Source organism: Trachypithecus francoisi, unplaced genomic scaffold, assembly GCF_009764315.1.
Source record: "Trachypithecus francoisi isolate TF-2019V2 unplaced genomic scaffold, Tfra_2.0 Lachesis_group16, whole genome shotgun sequence".
In the NCBI taxonomy this organism is placed as follows: domain Eukaryota; kingdom Metazoa; phylum Chordata; class Mammalia; order Primates; family Cercopithecidae; genus Trachypithecus; species Trachypithecus francoisi.
Window position 1 is genome coordinate 95,150,533 of NW_022681461.1, and position 21,608 is coordinate 95,172,140.

A 21,608-nucleotide genomic window follows, 5' to 3' on the forward strand; every position below is an offset into this window, starting at 1 on the left:
GGCTCAGGTGAGCCTCCTAACTCAGCCTCCTAAGTACCTAGGAACACAGGCACAGGCCACCACACCCAACTAATTTTTAAAATTTTTGTGGAGACAGGATCTCGCTATGTTGCCCAGGCTGGTCTTGAACGCCTGGCCTTGGGTGATCCTCCTGCTTCAGCCTCCCAAAGTGCTGGGATTACAGGTGTGAGCCACCACACCCAGCCTGGCCTCGAGTTTGTACATGATGCCATGATGTCTTAATTCCTCTAGCATTTTCACTCATCTTTGTGTCTGGTAGGGTGAGTATCTACCTCGTTCTTCTCCTTCAGTTCTTTGTCATTTCTGTATAGGTTTAGAAACAGCTTACCAATTCAGTTTTGCTTGGAACTGCATTGGCTCTAGAAATCAATAGGGAAAAGTGGCATTTCTAAGATATTGAGGCCAGGTGCAGTGACCTCACCTATAATCGCAGCACTTTGGGAGGCCAAGGAGGGAAAATTGCTTGAGCCCAGGAGTTTGAGACCAGCCTGACAACATAATGAGACATTGTTTTTTTTTTTTTTTTTTTTTTGAGGTGGAGTCTCACTCTGTCACCTGGACTGGAGTGCAGTGGCCGGATCTCAGCTCACTGCAAGCTCCGCCTCCCGGGTTTATGCCATTCTCCTGCCTCAGCCTCCCAAGTAGCTGGGACTACAGGCGCCCACCACCTCGCCCGGCTAGTTTTTGTATTTTTAGTAGAGACGGGGTTTCACCGTGTTAGCCAGGATGGTCTCCATCTCTTGACCTCGTGATCCGCCCGTCTTGGCCTCCCAAAGTGCTGGGATTACAGGCTTGAGCCACCACGCTCCGCCGAGACATTGTTTCTAAAAAAAGAAATAGCCAGGCATGGTGGTGCACACCTGTGGTCCTGGCCACCTGAGGGACTGAGGTGGGAGGATCACCTGAAGCCATGAGGTGAGCCTACACAGCAAGCCATGATCATGCCACTGCACTCCAGCCTGGGCAACACAGCAAGACCTCATTAAAAAAAAAAGATTTTTTTTTTTTTTTTTTGAGATGAAATCTCTGTGTGTTGCCCAGGCTGGAATGCCATGGCGTGATCTTGGCTCACTGCAACCTCCACCTCAGGGTTCAAGCGATTCTCCTGCCTCAGCCTCTGAGTAGCTGGAATTACAGGCACACGCCACCACACCCAGCTAATTTTTGTGTTTTAAGTTGAGATGAGGTTTCATCATGTTGGCCAGACTGGTCTCAAATTCCTGACCTCATGATCCACCCGCCTCGGCCTCCCAAAGTGCTGAAATTACAGGCATGAGCCACCACACCTGGCCTCTTTCTAACACATTTAATAACCTCCATAAAGATCTTGCATGTCATTTGTTAGATTTCATCCCAGGAACTTTACATTTTTGTTGCTTTTATAAATTGCGTGGGTTTTATTTTCTGCTGATCCAGGGACTGTGGTTGCCCTTGATGAGTTACTCTTATATCCAGAAGACTCGCTAAATGCCCCTAAATCTGACTGAATTGGTTGTCAATTATTTGGAGTTCTCTTTGTACACATCATCTGCAAACTATGAGGGTTTTATTTCTTCCTTTCCAATCCTTATATCTTTTCCTTCCTTATTTCATTAGTCCAGATCTCCAAGACAGTGTTGAATAGAAATGGTGATGGTAGCCATCCTTGTCTTGTTGCTGATTCAGAAAGGAAAGTTTTAACACGAAATATGGTGGTTGCTCGATATTCTGTACCACGCTGAGGCAGTTCCCCTGTGATTCCACATTTGCTGTAAGTTTTTGTTGTGAATGAATATTGAATCCACCTACCTAATACTTTCCCGGAAGCTATGGAGATGCCCATACGGTCGTTTTCCCTTTAATCTGTAAATGTGATGAATGACATTACTAACTTTTTGAATTTGGGACTAATCTTTCTTTCCTGGGTTGAATTCAACTTGGTCCCGCATATTACCCTTCTTAATGCATTGTGGACTTTGGTCTGTGATTTTTTTTTTCTTTTTTTTTTTTTTTTTTTGGGGACAGAGTCTTGCTGCATTGCCCAGGCTGGAGTGCAGTGGCACGATCTCAGCTCACTTCAGCCTCCACATCCTGGGTTCAAGCGATTCTCCTGTCTCAGCCTCCCAAGTAGATGGGATTACAGGCGTGCCCCACCACACCTGGCTAATGTTTGTATTTTTAGTAGAGACGGAGTTTTGCCATGTCGGCCAGGCTAGTCTCAAACTCCCAAACTCAGGTAATCCGTCCTCCTCAGCCTCCCAAAGTGCTGGGATTACAGGTGTGAGCCACCGCACCCGGCCTGTTCTGTGATTTTTTCCTTCTGAAGTGGCGTCTTGCTGTGTTACCGAGGTGGGCCTCGAACTCCTGGGCTCAAGTGATCCTCCCACCTCACTGAGACTACAATAGCTACGACTCTAAGCATGGGCACCGCTCCTGGTTTGGTCTGTGATTTTGTTTAAGAAGCTTGTATCCATCTTCATGGGTACATCTGACATAAAATTTTCCTTTCTCTTTTTTCTGGCCTCATAAATACGTTGGGAAGTTTTCCCTCTTTTTTCTGCAACTGAGTAATGTTTAAATTTTCTCCTCCTGAAATTGGCTCACTTCCCTTGAGGCTTCCCGGCCTGATGTTTTTTTTTTGTTTTGTTTTGAGACGGAGTCTCGCTCTGTCTCCCAGGCTGGAGTGCAGTGGCCGGATCTTAGCTCACTGCAAGCTCCACCTGCCAGGTTTACGCCATTCTTCTGCCTCAGCCTCCCGAGTAGCTGGGACTACAGGCGCTCGCCACCTCGCGCGGCTAGTTTTTTGTATTTTTTTTTTTTTGGTAGAGACGGGGTTTCACTGTGTTAGCCAGGATGGTCTCAATCTCCTGACCTCGTGATCCGCCCATCTTGGCCTCCCAAAGTGCTGGGATTACAGGCTTGAGCCACCGCGCCCGGCCCCAGCCTGATGTTTTCTTTGAGCGGAATGTTCTGATACTGAGTTTTATTAATAGTTATAGAACCACTTGGCTGGCTTTGTCTTCTTGATCACATTTGGTCATTTATAATTTTTCTGAAATGTGTCCATTTAATCCAACATTTCAAATCTGTAAGTATAAATTGTTAGTGTCCTCTGTTAAGGCTCTGCTGTGTCTGCAGCTGGGTTCCCTTCCTTTTGCTCTCGCTCTTCTCGTGATCTCGCAGAAATGTCTCAACTTACTGCCTTTTTTTTTTTTGAGACGGAGTCTCGCTCTGTTGCCCAGGCTGGAGTGCAGTGGCTGGATCTCGGCTCACTGCAAGCTCCGCCTCCCCAGTTCACACCATTCTCCTGCCTCAGCTTCCTGAGTAGCTGGGTCTACAGACGCCCACCACCACACCCGGCTAATTTTTTTGTATTTTTAGTAGAGACAGGGTTTCACCATGTTGGCCAGGATGGTCTCAATCTCCTGACCTCATGACTTGCCCATCTCGGCCTCCCAAAGTGCTGGGATTACAGGTGTGAGCCACCATGCCCAGCCAACTTACTGCCTTTTAAAATAATGAGTATTTGGCTTTGTTGAGTCTTTCTGTTGCATTTTTTGTTGTCTATCTCATCAATTTCTAATCTTATCTTTATAATTTCCTTCCTTTTGCTTTCTTGGGTTTGTTTCCAAGTGACGTTGCTTAGCGCTTTAATTTTCAGACTCCATAAATTTTTCTCAAAGTATTGTTTTCACTGTGTTTTATCAGTTTTGATATACAGTGTTTTCATTGTTTTTAGTTCTAATAGCGTTTGAATGTCAATTATGATTACTTATTTGACTTCATTCTTTAGAAGGCTGTTTTTCAATTTTAGAAAGCTTGGATCTTGGGGCTTTTAGTTATCGTTTTTAAAATGATTTCTAACCTAACTTCAGGAACATAGTCTGTATATTTCCAGTTTTGGAAATTTCTTAAGATTTGCTTCGCAGCCAAGTAGATGATCCTTTTTATAAATCATCCACATGGACTGTAAAAGGATACATGGTATCGGCCGGGCACGGTGGCTCACGCCTGTAATCCCAGCACTTCGGGGGGAGGCTGATACGGGCAGATCACAAGGTCAGGAGACTAAGACCATCCTGGCTAACACGGTGAAACCCCGTCTCCACTAAAAATACACAAAATTAGCTGGGCGTGGTGGCAGGCGCCTGTAGTCCCAGCTACTCAGGAGGCTGAGGCAGGAGAATGGGGTGAACCCAGGAGATGGAGCTTGCAGTGAGCCAAGATCGCGCCACTGCACTCCAGACTGGGCGACAGAGCGAGACCCTCTCAAAAAAAAAAAAAAAAAAAATAGAGGATACATAGTATCCCCTTCCAGTCATGCTCATCTCTCTACCCCTCTCTCCCTCCCACTCCCCTACCTGGCAACATAGACACACACTCAGTAGATCCAGCTTTGCCAAATGTGTTGCTCAACTCATCTTTTTCTCTTTTTTGGGGAAGAAATCTCACTCTGTCTCCCAGGCTGGAGTGCAGTGGCACCATCTCGGCTCACTGCAACCTCCACCTGCCCAGTTCAAGCAATTCTCCTGACTCAGCCTCCCAAGTAGCTGGGACTACAGACGCGCACCACCATACCTGGCTAATTTTTGTCTTTTTAGTAGAGATGGAGTTTCACCATATTGGCCAGGCTGGTCTTGAACTCCTGACCTTGTGATCTGCCCACCTCAGCCTCCTAAAGTGCTGGGATTACAGGCGTGAGTCACCGCACCCAGCCTAAATCATCTTTATCCTATTTGCTTTTCTGCCTGATTCTACCAAGAGAGCCATACTGAGGTTTCCTGTGATGGTGCATTCATCAAATTTTCCATGCAATTATGTCACTGTTTGCTTTATATGTTTTAAAGTTATGTTAGTAGGTGCATATACATATTATTATTAGAATTCTTATATCTTTCTATTATGTGAAATCTTTTATAATTATGAGGTAAACCTCTTTGACTCCAGTAATGCTCTTTGCTATAAAATATATTTTAACTGGCTGGGCACGGTGGCTCAAGCCTGTAATCCCAGCACTTTGGGAGGCCGAGACAGGCAGATCACGAGGTCAGGAGATCGAGACCATCCTGGCTAATATGGTGAAAACCCGTCTCTACTAAAAAATAAAAAAAAAAAAAAACTAGCCGGGCGAGGTGGCAGGCACCTGTAGTCCCAGCTACTCGGGAGGCTGAGGCAGGAGAATGGCATAAACCCAGGAGGCGGAGCTTGCAGTGAGCTGAGATCCGGCCACTGCACTCCAGCCTGGGCGACAGAGCGAGATTCATCTCAAAAAAAAAAAAAAAAAAAAAAAAAAATATATATATATATATATATATATATTATATATATATATTTTAACTAACATTGATACCATTTCTCCATTATTCTTTGGTTAGTACTGGTAGAGCACTTTTTCATCCTTTTACTTTCAAATTTCTTTTATATAGTAGGTGTATTTCTTGCAAACTGTTTCTAGCTGGATTTTTTTTTTAAAACCTAGTCTGAGTCTTTGCTTTTTAACTTATTAGTTTAGTCCTTTTACATTTATTGTAATTATTGATAGAATTTGGGTTTAGTCATACTATCTTAATTTGTGCTTTCTATTTGTACAACTTTTCTTATTCTTTTTCGTCTTCTTTTTTTATGCTTTTAGCTTTTTTACTTTCATTCTATTTTTCCTTCAGTCAGTTTGAAAGCTATAAATTCTATTGCTGTTGCTTTCCTTGTTTTCTTAAAATATGCATATTTTGCTATGGATTTATTTCTTTTCTTTGTAGGGATTGCCCTAGAATTTTTTTTTTTTTTTTTTTTTTTTTTTTTTTTTTTTAAGACAGAGTCTCACTTTGTCACCCAGGCTGGAGTGCAGTGGCACTATCTTGGCTCACTGCAATCTCCACCTCCCAGGTTCAAGCAATTCTGCCTCAGCCTCCCGAGTAGCTGGAACTACAGGCACCCAGCACCACACCCAGCTAATGTTTATATTTTTAGTAGAGATGAGGTTGCACGATGTTGGCCAGGCTGGTGTCAATCTCCTGACCTCAAGTAATCCACCTGCCTCGGCCTGCCAAAGTGCTGGGATTGCAGGCATGAGCCACCACGCATGGCTGAGAAATGTTAACACATTTGAGTTACCAATATCTAAAAATTGGTATAGTTGAGTTACCAATACCTAAAGTTATAGTTAAGTCAGGGATCGTACATCGATTTATGTTTCATATATTTCAATAGCTTTTGGAGTACAAGTAGCATTTGGTTACATGGATGAATTGTATAATGACGAAATCTGATATGTTACTGCACTGTCACCCAAATAGTATATATTGTACCCAATATGTTGCTTTTTATCCCTTACTCCTCCTCCTGCCCTCCCCACTTCTGAGCCTTCTGTGTCCATTATATCACTCTGCATGGCTTTGTGTACCCATAGGTTAGTTCCCACTTATAAGTGAGAACATACAGTATTTGGTTTTCCATTACTGAGTTACTTAGAGTAATGGCCTCCAGATCCATTCAGGTTTCTGCAGAGACATTATTTTGTTCTTTTTTATGGCTGAGTAGTATTCCATGGTGTGTATATACCACATTTCTTTATCCACTCGGTTGATGGATACTTAGGTTAGTTCCATATCTTTGCACTTGTGAATTGTGCTGTGATAAACATATGTGTGCAGGTGTCTTTCTGATATAATAACATATTTTCCTTTGGGTAGATACTCAGTAGTGGGACTGCTGGAGCACATGGTAGATCTGCTTTTAATTCGTTGAGAAATCTCCATGCTGTTTTCATAGATGTTGTACTAATTATTTTTATTTATTTATTTATTTATTTTATTTTGAGATGAAGTCTAGCTCTGTCACCAGGCCAGAGTGCAATGGCGCGATCTTGGCTCACTGCAACGTCCACCTCCCAGGTTCAAGTGATTCTTCTGCCCCAGCCTTCTGAGTAGCTGGGACTATAGGCACCTGCCACCACGCCTGGCTAATTTTTTGTCTTTTTAGCAGAGACCAGGTTTCACCATGTTGGGTGGGCTGGTCTCGAACTCCTGACCTTGTGATCCACCTGCTTTGGGCTCCCAAAGTACTGGGATTAAGGCGTGAGCCACTGCGCTGGTCTTTTTTACATTTTAATAATATCTATTCTGGCTATAGTGCAAGGTGGCATCTCATTGTGGTTTTAATTTGCATTTCCCTGATGATTCGTGATGTTGAATGCTTTTTCATGTTTGATGGCTATTTGTATATCTTATTTTGAGAAATGTCTATTCACATGTCATTTGCCCACTTTTTGATGGGATTCTTTGTTTTTTTTTCTTGCTGATTGGTTTGAGTTCCTTGTAGATACTTGATATTACCTCTTCGTTAGATGCATAGTTTGCAAATATTTTCGCCCATTCTGTGGGCTGTTTGTTTTCTCTGATGATTATTTCTTTTGCTGTGCAGAAGCTTTTTAGTTGAATTAGGTCGCATTTATTTATTTTTCTTTTTGTTGCATTTGCTTTTGTGGTTCTAGTCGAAATTGTTTGCTTAAGCCAATGTGCAGAAGAGCTTTCCTCGATTTCCTTCTAGAATGTTTATGGTTCAGGTCTTAGATTTAAGTCTTTCATCCATCTTGAGTTGGTTTTTGTATATGGTGAGAGATAGGGATCCAGTTTCATTCTCCTACATGTGGCCAGCCGGTTTTCCCAGAACCAGTTATTTGGTAAGGTGTCTTTTTCTCCAATTTATGTTTATTTGGACTTTGAAAAGATCAGTTGATTGTAAGTATTTGGTTTTATTTCTGGATTCTCTATTCCATCCCATTGGTCTATGTATCTACTTTTATATCAGTACTATGCTATTTTGGTACCTTATTAGTCCATTCTCACATCGCTATAAAGGAATACCTGAGGCCAGGTGCAGTGGCTCACGCCTGTAACCCTAGGACTTTGAGAGGCTGAGGCGGGCGAATTACCTGAGGTTGGGAGTTCGAGACCAGCCCGACCAACATGGTGAAACCCCATCTCTATTAAAATACAAAAAATTAGCTGGACGTGGTGGTGCGTGCCTGTAGTCCCAGCTACTCAGGAGGCTGAGGCAGGGGAATCACTTAAACCTGGGAGGTGGAGATTATCGTGAGCTGAGATCATGCCACTGCACTCCAGCCTGGTGACAGAGCAAGACTCCATCTCAAAAAAAAAAAAAAAAAAATTTGTCGGGCTTGGTGGTGGGCACCTGTAGTCCCAGCTACTAGGGAAGCTGAGGCAGGAGAATCACTTGAACCCGGGAGACAGAGGTTGCAGTGAGCTGAGATCATGTCACTGCACTGTACTCCAGCCTGGGCCACAGAGTGAAACTCCGTCTCAAAAAAAAGAAAAAAAGAAATACCCGGGACTGGGTAACTTCTAAGAAAAGAAGTTCGGTTGGCTCATGGTTCTGGAGGCTGTACAGGAACCATATCACTGGCATCTGCTTCTGGGGAGCCTCTGGAAACTTCCGGTCCTGGCGGAAGGCAAAGCGGGAGCTTGCATGTCACATGGTGAAGGCAGGAGCGAGAGAGCAAGAGGGGACGCGCTGCGCACTTTTAAACGACCAGGCAAGGACAGGACCAAGGGGGATGGTGCTAAACCACTCCTGAGAAATCCTCCCCCATGATCCAGTCACCTCCAGTCACCTCCCGCCAGGCTGCACCTCCAACACTGAGGCTTGCATTTCAAGATGAGATTTGGGCGGGGACACATCCAAACACAGAGCCTTGTAGTATAGTGTCAGTCAGGGTTCTCTAGAGGGACAGAACTGATAGGATAGATGTGCATATGAAAGGAAGTTTATTTTATTTTATTTCTTTGAAGCGGAGTCTCGCTCTGTCGCCCAGGCTGGAGTGCAGTAGCGCAATCTCGGCTCACTGCAAGCTCCACCTCCCGGGTTCCCACCATTCTCCTGCCTCAGTATCCCGAGTAGCTGGGACTATGGGCGCCCGCCACCTCGCCCGGCTAATTTTTTGTATTTTTAGTAGAGATGGGGTTTCATCGTGTTAGCCAGGATGGTCTCGATCTCCTGACCTCGTGATCCGCCCACCTCGGCCTCCCAAAGTGTTGGGATGACAGGCGTGAGCCACCGCGCCCGGCCCACAAAAGGAAGCTTACTAAGGAGAGTTGACTCCCAGGATCACAAGGTAGAGCCTCACAATAGGCCGTCTGCAAGTTGAGGAGCCAGGAAGCCAGTGGTAGATCAGTCCAAGTCCCAAATTCTCCGAAGTTGGGAAGCTGGCAGTGCAGCCTTCAGTCTGCAGCCAAAGGCCCGAGGGCCCCTGGCAAACCACTGGTGTGCGTGTAAGAGTCCAAAAGCTGAGGAACTTGGAGTCTGATGTTCGAGGACAGGAAGCACCCAGCACGGGAGAAGATGGGGCTGGAAGACTCAGCAAGTCGGCTCTTCCATCTTCTCCTGCCTGCTTTATTCTGGCCGTGCTGGCCGCAGGTTAGATGGCGCCTACTGAGGGCGGGTCTGCCTCTCCCAGTCCATGGACTCTGTGAAATGTAAATCCCCTTTGGCAGCACCCTTACAGACACACCCAGGATCGATACTTTGCATCTTTCAGTCCAATCCAGTTGACACTCAATAGAAACCATCACAAGTGTAATTTGAAGTTGGATAATGTGATGCCTCCAGATTTGTGTTTTGTTTTTTGGGTTTTTTTTTTTTTTGAGACAGAGTCTCACTCTGTCGCCAGGCTGGAGTGCAGTGGCACAATCTCGGCTCACTGGAACCCCCGCCTCCTGGGTTCAAGGGAATCCCCTTCCTCAGCCTCCAGAGGAGCTGGGACTACAGGCACCTGCCACCACGCCCAGCTAATTTTTTGTATTTTAGTAGAGATGGAGTTTCACCATGTTGGCTAGGCTGGTCTCGAACTCCTGACCTTGTGATCCACCCGCCTCGACCTCCCAAAATGCTGGGTACAGGTGTGAGCCACTTCGCCCGGCTGAGGTTCGTTGTTTTTCCTTAGGACTTCTTTGGCTATTCAGGCTCTCTTTTGATTTCATACAAATTTTAGGATTGTTTTTTCTAATTCTGTGAAAAGCGATGTTGGTACTTTGATATAGGAACTGCACTTAATCTGTAGATTGCTTTGGGCAGTTTGGTTATTTCACAATATTGATTCCTCCAGTTCTTGAGCATGGGATGTATTTCCATTTGTGTCATTCATGATTTCTTTCAGCAGCATTTTGTAGTTCTCCTTGTAGAGGTCTTTCACCTCCTTGGTTAAGTACATTCCTAGGTTTGTTTTGTGTGTGTGTGTGTGTGTGTGTGTGTGTGTGTGTGTGTGTGTTGTCGTTGCACAGATACTGTAAAAGGGATTGAGTTTTGTTTTTTTTCCCACATATGTATTTATTTACTTTTATTTTTTTGAGACGGAGTCTCGCCCTGTTGCCCAGGCTGGAGTGCAGTGGCGCCATCTCGGCTCACTGCAACCTCCACCTCCCGGGTTCATGCAATTCTCCTGCCTCAGCCTCCGGGATAGCTGGGATTAGAGGCACGCACCACCACACCCAGGCTAAATTTTGTATTTTTAGTAGAGACGGGGTTTCACCATGTTATCCAGGCTGGTCTCAAACTCCTGACCTCAAGTGAGCCACCCCCGTGGGCCTCCCAAAGTGCTAGGATTACAGGCATGAGCCACCGCGCCCGGCCTGAGATCCTGGTTTCCTTCTCAGCTTGGTCCTTGTGCTACTGATTTGTGCACATTGATTTTGTAACCTGAGACTTCACTGAATTCATTTGTCAAATCAAGGAGTCTTGGAGGCGCCTTTAGGGTGTTCGAGGTATACAGTCATAACATTGGCAAACGGAGATAGTTTGACTTCCTGTTTTCCCGTTTGGATGCCCTCTCTTTCCTTGTCTTCCCTGAGAGTTCTGGTCAGGACTTTGAGCACTATGTTGTGAGGGCGGGAAGGTGAGGGGAGGGCAGCCTTCTCTCGTTCCAGTTCTCAGGGGGGCTGTTTTCCACTTTTCCCCGTTGAATATGATGTTGGCTGCCAGTGTGTCCTATATGGCTTTTATTATTTTGAGGTATGTTCCTTTCATGCCTAGTTGGGTGAAGATTTTTATCATAAAGCAATGCTGGATTTTATCAGATGCTTTTTATGCATCTCTTGAGATGATCATGTCGTTTTTGTTTTTAATTCTGTTTATGTGATGACTCAAACTTTCTGACTTGCACATGTTGAACCCCCCAGAATCCCTAGGATGAAACTCACTCGATCATGGTGAGTTATCGCTTTAATGTGCTGTTGGATTCTGTTTGCAGGGTCCATTTATCTTTCTTACCTTACCTGCTGTCATTTTCCAGAATGTTAACACAATGCTGTTTTTCTTAATTCTGCGAATTAGACATGATCATGTTTCCTTTATGGACTCGACGTTTTTTAGTGTTGATGATCTGTGGACCGTTTATTGCATGGCAGACCTTCCTCTGGGAAACGACAGACTCCTTCTTGTTAATGAATTTTCCTTGTTCTTTAATTGGGGCCATTTTTCCTTTCTAAAAAGCTCTGTTTCCTCTTTCTTGAAGGAGAGTGTTGCTGGTTTATACTAGCAGCTCCACAGAACTTTGAAAACCCTCCGCTGCCTTTTGGCTCCATTGTTGCCCTCGAGAAGTTCGCCATCAGTCCTGTGTAGCTCCTGTGTACCCCCGTGTAGCTCCTGTGGGGCCCCACTGTAGTTCCTCTGTGGCCCCTCTGTAGTTCCCATGTTGCCCCGTGTAGTTCCTGTGTAGTCCTGTGTAGCCCCGTGTAGTTCCCATGTAGCCCCGTGTAGTTCCCATGTAGCCCCATTTAGTTTCCGTGTAGCCCCGTGTAGTTCCTATGTAGCCCCGTGTAGTTCCCGTGTAGCCCCGTGTAGTTCCCGTGTAGCCCCATGTAGTTCCTATGTAGCCCCGTGTAGCCCTGTGTAGTTCCCATGTAGCCTCTATGTAGCCCCATGTAGCCCCGTGTAGTTCCCGTGTAGCCCCGTGTAGTTCCTATGTAGCCCCGTGTAGCCCTGTGTGGCCCCGTGTAGCCCCGTGTAGTTCCCACGTAGCCCCGTGTAGTTCTCGTGTAGTTCCTGTGTAGACCCGTGTAGTTCCTGTGTAGTTCCTGTGTAGCCCCGTGTAGTTCCTGTGTAGCCCTGTGTGGCCCCATGAAGCCCCATGTAGTTCCCATGTGGCCCCGTATAGTTCCCGTGTAGCCCCGTGTAGTTCCCGTGTAGTTCCTGTGTAACCCCATGTAGTTCCCGTGTAGTTTGTGTAGCCCCGTGTAGTTCCCATGTATTTCCTGTGTAGCCCCGTGTAGCTCCTGTGTAACCCCACTGTAGTCCCTCTGTGGCCCCTCTGTAGTTCCCATGTTGCCCCGTGTAGTTCCTGTGTAGCCCTGTGTAGCCCCGTGTAGTTCCCATGTAGCCCCGTGTAGTTCCTGTGTAACCCCATGTAGCTCCTGTGTAACCCCACTGTAGTCCCTCTGTAGCCCCTCTGTAGTTCCCGTGTAGCCCCGTGTAGTTCCTGTGTAGCCCTGTGTGGCCCCGTGTAGCCCCGTGTAGTTCCTGTATAACTAGTCTGTTTCTTCCCTTTGACCATTGTTTCCTTTTTTCCTGTATATTTACTTTATTTACCAGTTGTGTTTGTTTTTACTTTTTTTATTCATCATATAGGTGTATGTTAGTTGTTTTTACTCATCATATTGGTGTATATTTGTTATCACCACAAAGTAGCTACTTGCTGTGTTGCTTTTTTCCTTCCTTTTTTGTGGTAAAATATACATAACACGAAATTGACCATTTTAACCATTTTTAAGTGTGCAGTTCAGTGGCATTAGCACACTCACTGTATCATATATCCATCACCACCACCTCTTTCCAGAACTCGGTATCATCCCAAACAAAGACACCGTACCAGCCAGGGGCGGGGGCTCACGCCTGGAGTCCCAGTACTTTGGGAGGCCGAGACGGGCGGATCACGAGGTCAGGAGATCGAGACCATCCTGGCTAACACGGTGAAACCCCGTCTCTATTAAAAATACAAAAAAAAAAAATTAGCCGGGCGTGGAGGTGGCGCCTGTAGTCCCAGCTACTCGGGAGACTGAGGCAGGAGAATGGAGTGAACCAGGGAGGCGGAGCTTGCAGGGAGCCGAGATCACGCCACTGCACTCCAGCCTGGGTGACAGGGCAAGACTCCGTCTCAAAAAAAAACACAACAACAACAATGACTCTGAGCCAATAGTTATCTCCCCTCCCCTCCCTCTAGCCCTGGTAGCCACTGTTCCACTTTCTGCCTCTATGAATTGACCTGTCCTAGGTACCTCGTAGACGTGGAATCATACAGTATCTGCCCGTTTGCGTCTGGCATCTTCCACTGGGCATGTCGTGAGGGTCTATCTGGGCGGTAGCCTGTGTCTGAACGTCCTTCCTTTCTGAGGCTGGATGACGTTCCGTTGCAGGATGGACCCGTTTTGTTTCCATTCGTCTGTGGATGGGCCCCAGGTTGCTTCCCTCTTCTGGTTATTCTGAATGTGGCTGCTACGACCACTGATGGATAAGGATGTGCCTGAGCTTCTGCTTTCAGTTCTTTTGCATTTACAGCTAAAGGCGAAACTACTGAATCCTCTTCTGACTCTGTGTTTAACTTCTTGAGGCACCGTCACACTATTTTCCACAGCAGCCGCACTGTTTACCTTCCCACCAGTGACGCATGAGGGTTCAGTTTATCCACATCCCACCAACATTATTTCCCTTTTTTTTTTTTAATAAAAGCCATCCTAATGGATGTGATGTCTCACTGTGGTTTTTATTTGCGTTTCGCTAATGACGAATGATGTTGAGCATCTTTTCATGTGCTTATTGACCACGCATATATCTTTGAAGAAGTGTGTATTCAAGTCCTTTGTCAACTTTTTCTTTTCTTTTTGAGATAAAGTTTCACTTTGTTACCCAGGCTGGAGTGCAGTGGCACGATCACAGCTCACAGCAGCCTCAGCCTCCCAGGCTCAGGCTATCCTCCCGCCTAGGCCTCCCAAAGTGTTGGGATTACAGGCGTAAACCACCGCGCCCCACCCTTCCTTTTTTTTTTTTTTTTTTTTTTTTTTTTTTTTTTTTTTGAGATGGAGTCTCGCTCTGTCGCCGGGGCTGGATTGCTGTGGCCGGATCTCAGCTCACTGCAAGCTCCGCCTCCCGGGTTTAGGCCATTCTCCTGCCTCAGCCTCCCGAGTAGCTGGGACTACAGGCGCCCGCCACCTCGCCCAGCTAATTGTTTTTGTATTTTTATAGAGACGGGGTTTCACCGTGTTAGCCAGGATGGTCTCGATCTCTTGACCTCGTGATCCGCCCGTCTCGGCCTCCCAAAGTGCTGGGATTACAGGCTTGAGCCACCACGCCCGGCCCCATTTTTAAACTAGATTATTTACTTTTCTGTTGTTGAATTATGGGATTCCTCCTATACTCTGGATATCAACCACTGGCCAGATACGTGATTTGCAAATACCGACGTCTCCACTCTGCGGTGTTTTACTCCTCCAGAGTGTCCTACGCGCACATTTCACTGTAATGAAGGTCCAGTCACTCCAGTGTTTCTTTTGCTGCCTTTGCTACAGTGTCATATCGAAGAAATCCTGGCCAAATACAGTGCCAGGAAGTGGTCCCCTGTGTCTTCTTCTAAGAGTTGTTTTTTTTTTTTTTTTTTTTTTTTTTTTTTGAGATAGAGTCTCTTTGTAGCCTAGGCTGGAGTGTGGTGGCGTGAACACAGCCCACTGCAGCCTTGACCTCCCGGCTCAGGTGATTATCGCACGTTGACCTCCTAAGAAGCTGGGACTACAGGCACACCTGCCTAGTTTTTTTATTTTTTGTGAGATGGGGTTTCGCTATGTTGCCCAGGCTGGTCTAGAACTCCTGGACTCAAGCAATCTGCCCATCGCAGCCTCCCAAAGTGCTGGGATTACAGGCATAAGCCACCTTGCCCAGCCTCTTGTAAGAGTTTTATAGTATTAGCTCTGATGTTTTTGAGTTGGTCTTGCACTCTTAAAGATAACTAATGATTTGGCTGGGCACGGTGGTTCACACCTATAATCCCAGCACTTCGGGAGGCTGAGGCAGACGGATCACCTGAGGTCAGGAGTTTGAGACCAGCCTGGCCACCATGGCGAAACCCCGTCTCTACTAAAAATACAAAAATTAACTGGGTGTGGTGGTGGGTGCCTGTAATCCCAGCTACTTGGGAGGCTGAGGCACGAGAATCGCTTGAACCTGGGAGGAGGATGTTGCAATGAGCCAAGATTGTGCGCTCCAGCCTGGGTGACCGAGCGAGACTCCATCCAAAAATAAATAAATAAATAAAAACAATTAATGATTTTAAGGAACCATTCTGAACGCATAGAAAGGTGTCTGTGTCCTCCGCTGCACCTCTGTTCCCTGACTGGCATGTTGCCTCCCTGTGGTGTGGGAGCCCTGCTGGCTCCTGAGTCCTCGGATGTGACACCTGGCTCTTGGATCACCGTTGCTTTCTGCAGCGTCTAGAGGCTCCAGCCTCATTGTCTGCATTTGTCCCTTAGATCTGGAATCAGTCATTTCTCCAAAAAGCTCGGGCTCCTTTTAGTGTAAAATGTAGAAACCAGTGTTGGGTACAGGCATTCCCAGCGACGGGACTGGGTCTTGTCTCTAGACCTTTGCAGCGGACTGTGCGGAAATACACTTTAAAAAATATATGTAGGCCGGGCGTGGTGGCTCAAGCCTGTAATCCCAGCACTTTGGGAGGCCGAGGCGGGCGGATCACAAGGTCAGGAGATCGAGACCATCCTGGAGACCATCCTGGCTAACACAGTGAAACCCCGCCTCTACTAAAAAGTACAAAAAACTAGCCGGGCGAGGTGGCGGGCGCCTGTAGTCCCAGCTACTTGGGAGGCTGAGGCACGAGAATGGCGTGAACCCGGGAGGCGGAGCTTGCAGTGAGCTGAGATCCAGCCACTGCACTCCAGCTCGGGGGACAGAGCGAGACTCCGTCTCAAAAAAAAAAAAAAAAAAATATGTAACAGGCCAGGCGCGGTGGTTCAAGCCTGTAATCCCAGCACTTTGGGAGGCCGAGACGGGCGGATCACAAGGTCAGGAGATCGAGACCATCCTGGCTAACCTGGTGAAACCCCGTCTCTACTAAAAAATACAAAAAAACTAGCCGGGCGAGGTGGTGGGCGCCTGTAGTCCCAGCTACTCAGGAGGCTGAGGCAGGAGAATGGCGTGAACCCAAAAGGTGGAGCTTGCAGTGAGCTGAGATCCGGCCACTGCACTCCAGCCCGGGCGACAGAGCGAGACTCCGTCTCAAAAAAAAAAAAAAAATATATATATATATATATATATGTAACATACATCAGAAATTCATCCTGAAGCTTTTTATTCAGAGCTGGAGTTTTCTTGTAAGCTTAATATCCTTAATTTTAATCCTTTGTCGGCTGAAAACTCTCATACTCACAAAATCAGCAAAATAATCCGTCTATTTTATGCCACAGTTGATACACAGCTTTGGAAGAGCCACGTCAACACCGACAGTCACCCATAGTATCATCACTGCAGGGTTTTCTTCATATTTATTTTTTTGTTTAAGACAGAATCTCGCTCTGTTGCCCAAGCTGGAGTGCAGTGGCGCGATCTCGGCTCACTGCAAGCTCCGCCTCCTGGGTTCACGCCATTCTCCTGCCTCAGCCTCCCGAGTAGCTGGGACTACAGGGGCTCGCCACCACATCCGGCTAATTTTTTTTGTATTTTTAGTAGAGATGGGGTTTCACCGTGTTAACCAGGATGGTCTCAATCTCCTGACCTCGTGATCTGCCCGCCTCGGCCTCCCTAAGTGCTGGGATTACAGGTGTGAGCCACCGCGCCCAGCTGGTTTTCATTTTTGATGTGTATTTGGCTCCGTAGGAGCTAGGGGCAAGTTACTGTGTTTTCAAATCTCTAGAGTCTCTTGGAATACCTCTGTATGTGTTTTATTTATTTCATTTTCTTCTGCTTTTGAGGGATGGCTTTTTAAATTCAATTTTGTTTGTAGTTATGAAAAACAAATGTTTGCATGGTGCCAAGATTAAATCTATACAATGAGGCGACACCCAGGACCCGGGCTGCAGGTGTCTGAGGGCCAGCAGGGCTCCTCACCACCCAGACCCCAGGCAGAGGCCACCCTGGAGGACAAAGGGGGCCTGGTGCAGGGCCAGGATCCAGGGAGCTAAGGGGCGGTGAGCAGAGGCGGCCCAGTCCAGGAGCACAGAGCTGCCCCCTTCACCCGCTGGTTGCCCCTCCCACACAGGTCGCCAGGCAGGAGGGGAGGATCATCCTGACGTCGGGGCAGCCATTCCACAAGGTGAGTGTCCCACAGATGAGCTCAGTGGGCCTGAGCCCCATCTTCCCAAGCCCCCAGCCCCTCGGCCACCCCCACCTCAGGATCAGCTTGCCATGGGGCCGGCCCCCAGCGCCTCTGCCGTACCCCTGGTGGGCCAAGAGAAGGCTCCTGCCCCATGCTGGTGGAGATGGGCTGGGCCTGGGCAGGTGCTGGGCTCTGCACTGCCCTTCAGTAGCTGAGCCATGTCTTCACAGCTCCAGGCCCAGGTCGGGGCTGGGCGCTGCCTCTCGGTCGACTGCTCCCTGAAGGCCCAACAGCAGGCTAAGGCTGTGCTCAAGCATTTCAATGTGCGCGTCACCCATGCAGACATCTTTAGCCGCTGCCAGGTGGGTCCTGCGCACCCCGTCCTACCTTGGGCTGGCACAAGATCCGGAGCTACGGGGGTGTCCAGGGAGGTGGGCCCCCCTGGACAGTGGCGGACGGCAGAGGCACCTGCCACGCCCTCTGCTCTGCTCATGGGAGCCAGGACCACGAGCAACCCTGTTGCTCCCACCTCCACCCAGACACCCACATGCCTTGGGGGGCTGCTGCAGTCCCAGGTGAGGCGCCGGCAGAGCGTCCCTGGTGAGTCGGGGTGAGGTGCCAGCAGAGCGTCCCTGGTGGGTCGGGGTGAGGTGCTGGCGGAGCGTCCCTAGTGCAGGCCGGCATGGCCACGGGGACAGCTCCCATAAGGCACTGGTTGGGATTTGGGGAATTCCCTCCAGCTCCCATGAGGTTTCTGAAAGGAATCGAGGGAAATTGTGGAAGCCTCTTCGGGCTGGGTAGGTCCCACTTTCCAAAGGTAACACACAGAACAGCCTGCGTCTGCTTGGTGACGTCTAGCAAGGTCTGGGCAACAGAACCCCTGAGTGGGAACTGCCGCGCCTCGGTGGAGAGCCATAGAGGAGGCTGGTGGGGGCACCAAAGCCCAACTCACCTCTCTCCCTCCTCCCCTGTCCCCAGTGGGGGACTGAGCTAAGCCACCTGCCCAGGGCTGCACTGTCCAAGCTTGCCGTGCCCCACACCGACTGGCTTGAGCCCACTGGGTACCTGGGCATGGCCAGGCTGAGGGGGAGTTAATGCCGCCTTTTGCCCCTCCATACTAGGTGCCGGGGTCTCTGTGGGCAACACGGGAGCAGGGGGACTATGGGCTATGCTGGCTCTCGGCAGCTCCTGGTGGAGGGTACAGGCTGCTTCCAGAACGTTCCGGAGTTAGGGCCACATCAATATTCCGCCCAGAGCAGCAGGTCAGGGCTGCTCCACCAAGCTCAGTTTTGTTTCCTGGGGTTTTTTGGGGGTAACGGAGTCTCACTCCATCACCTAGGCTGGAGTGTAGTGGTACAGTCTCAGCTCACTGCAGCCTCTGTCTGCCAGGTTCAAGCGATTCTCCCACCTCAGGCTCCTGAGTAGCTGGGATTACAGGCGCCCACCACCATGGGCGGCTAATTTTTGTATTTTTGTAGAGATGGGGTTTCACCATGTTGGTCAGGCTGGTCTTGAACTCCTGACCTCAGGTGATCCTCCTGCCTCAGCCTCCCAAAGTGCTGGGATTACAGGCGTGAGTAATCCCAGCCTCCCAAGCCCAATTTTGAGGGGAGGTTTTGGGACTCCCTCATGGAGGGAGATCCCCTCATGGAGGCCACTGCCAGGGTCCCTGCTGGTGTCTGGGCTGGGCAGGGAGGGGCCCTGAGCTCAGCTTCACCCCCACGGTCCTCAGGGGTACCCACCTGGCTGAGCAGGGACAGATGCAGGCCTGGGCCTTCTGCTACCGCCCTTCTGCCCCCACAGCCTCAGGCTGGGCCGGCGGGGACTGATGCAGGAAGGAAAGAGGGAAAGCTCCGGCTTGGATCTGCAGCCGGCCGGGCACCTGAACACACAGGCCCCTGGACCTCCCACTGCCCCTGGCCTGGGGTGCAGTCTGACCCTCTGACCCCACTGCTCTGCCTCAGGTGGCAAGGAAGTGTGCTCCAGGGGCCTCTCCTTCAGCCTTGGGCTCCAGGGGCAGCAGGAACCGCGTCCGCTGCCTCTCTTTGTCTGTGCTCAGGCCGGCAAGCGCTGTAAAGACCCCAGGATGTCCGGGACGCCTGGGGAGGCATGTTAATGAGCTGTTCAGAATCGGCTGCTGCGTTTTCTTGAGAAAACAGGAAGTTGGGTAGCTGGGAGGAAACCCCTGCTGGAGCCCTGGGCAGCCGGGTGCTGGGGAGCGCCCCTGAGGACCCAGGCCAGGCGCAGAGGGGCCCAAGCCCTACATGGAGAAGAGTGTCCAGGGTGGGAGGCAGAAGGGCGGATTTTGGCCTGGCTGAGTGGATGGGATGGGGGGCTACAGAGACTGAGCAGGTGGGGGCCGCCCTGTCCCATGTCCGCCCTGCCTCTTTGCTGGCTACTGGCAGCTCCAGGCTGCTGATGCCACTCTGCCTCTCACACCCTGCAGCCTCCAGGGTGCTCCTGCTGTGGCAAGCAGGAGCGCCAGGCCTAGGGGGGCTGCAGGCAGAGCAGGCCTGGGAGGGGCTAAGGCCAGAGCTGCACTTCCGTTGGGGGCCAGCAAGTGTCCAGGCCAGAGAGGGCAGCGCCAGCCGCCCAGGACCAAGGCATTGAGGGAGGCAGCATCTGGGTCTCACAGACTGCAAACAGCTGGCGGGGAGTTCGGCCTGGAGGGTACCCTAGGCCCTGGCTGCAGCCCCAGGCAGCGACCTGCCACCTGTGGCAACCCCTCTGTGTGGGGGGCAGGATGTGGGAAAGGGGCGGGTGAGCTGCCTTGGCCCCACGGACTGTGCGGCCGGGGGCCCTGCGGATACATGCGTCTCTGTGTGTGCATATCCCATAGATGCTGGGTGGTGCATGCTGAGGAGAGAACCATGCGTTCCCCCTGCCCGCCCCAGCCTGGGAGCAGAGCATATGCTGGCAGCCACACCAGAACCCGAACCCCCGGTACAGGGCTGGCAGGGGAGAGGGTGCTGGTCTGTGCAGAGCCCCATGTGTATGGGCCACATGCCGCGTCAGGTGGGAGCCCAGGTGGGAGCGAGGCACGTCAGGGCTGGGGACCCTGTTGGGCCCTAGCAGGCAGCCCTTGGGCAGGTGACAGAGAGCTATTGGGAGAGGGGCCTCCCTGTGCACAAGGGTCCCGCAGGGCCAGCGTGATGGGGCCAGGAGGGTAAGAAAGGGGACTCTGAGAAGCTGAGATGTCTACATTTGAACCTGGCCTTCCAGGTTCCAGGTAGGGTGGGAGAATGGAGTTTGCTTTGCACAAGTGCCTCAGCCGGCTGGTGGCCCAATGCCTGCAGCCCAGGCTCCCACGTGCACACCTGCCTCCTTGGCTCTGGAGTCCCAAGAGGTGCTCAGAGCCTGGAGGGCCAGGGCCCCAGGCCACATGTCCATGATGACCATGTGCTCTAGAAAGTTCTTCCTAGGGCTGGGCAGGCGTGGGCCATGTTCCCACCACCCACTCCAACAGCACTGCAGCCTCAGTGCTCCCAGCTGAACCCTGGGAGCTTGGCCTGAGTGGGCAGCTGGGAACACCACTGGTCGGCCACCCCACACACTGGCTGCCCCATCCCTACCCCAGAGGCGAAGGGAGGCTCATCCTCAGGGCCAAAGAGGTGGGCACGGGCAAAACATGGAGGCCGGTGGGCACGGGCAAAACATGGAGGCCAGGCCCAGGGACCACGCAGGCCCAGCTCCGTGCAACTGCAGACCCCGGCCCTGCCCCCGAGGCCACAGTGCAGGGCTGGGCTGGCTATGACCCATCTGGACACCAGAGGGCTGCTGGCCATCACCAGCCAGCAGAGAGCGGCACGCTCAGGCTGACGCAGCGGGTGAGATCGGAGAGATCGGCCTTTCGCCCTGGAGCTGCCCACGGGGCCTGGCTCTGGGCTCGGTCACAGGATCTGAAGCTCACAGTCTCCACTGTCCCCCAGCTCCGGCCAGAACTGGCCACCTCCCTGGAGAGCGCCTGCCGCCGGGCTGACTTTCCATTTTCTTCTTCCTTCTGCTATTTTGGTGCCGTTCCCGGAGGGAAAGCCCACTCAACATGCAGGGTTCCCAGAGCAAGGCTGGGGGGCTCTCTGGGTGGCGCGGTGGGCACACAGCAGGGAGTGAGCATCGGCACTCGTGATTGAGCCCAAAGCTGGGCCAGGGACCTGGCCAGGGGTCTGTGGCCACCGCCGGCCCCACCACTCAGCAGGGACCCCGAGCGATGGGACTCCTGGGTGCTGGGGTTGCTGGTGCCAGCTTTCTGGTAGCATCTGCCCACGCGTGCCCCTGAGTCAGGCAGGGA

General features: G+C 50.1%; 1 protein-coding gene across 10 annotated transcripts in view; it reads left to right on the forward strand.

The window, feature by feature from the left end:
* EXD3 (exonuclease 3'-5' domain containing 3) overlaps nucleotides 1-21,608 on the forward strand; it is a 118,278-nt gene that overhangs the window by 85,030 nt on the left and 11,640 nt on the right. For 9 of the 10 annotated variants that reach the window (XR_004443687.1, XM_033238379.1, XM_033238380.1 and 6 more), the window contains 2 exons: nucleotides 17,264-17,317; nucleotides 17,551-17,682. Coding sequence is in view for 8 of the 10 variants with exons in the window: in XM_033238379.1 (XP_033094270.1) it covers nucleotides 17,264-17,317; nucleotides 17,551-17,682 (186 nt within the window). In the remaining 2 variants the exon portion in view is untranslated. Of the gene's footprint in view, nucleotides 1-17,263; nucleotides 17,318-17,550; nucleotides 17,683-17,859; nucleotides 17,921-21,608 lie in introns of all 10 variants that reach the window. The other variant, XR_004443686.1, reaches the window with a different exon arrangement.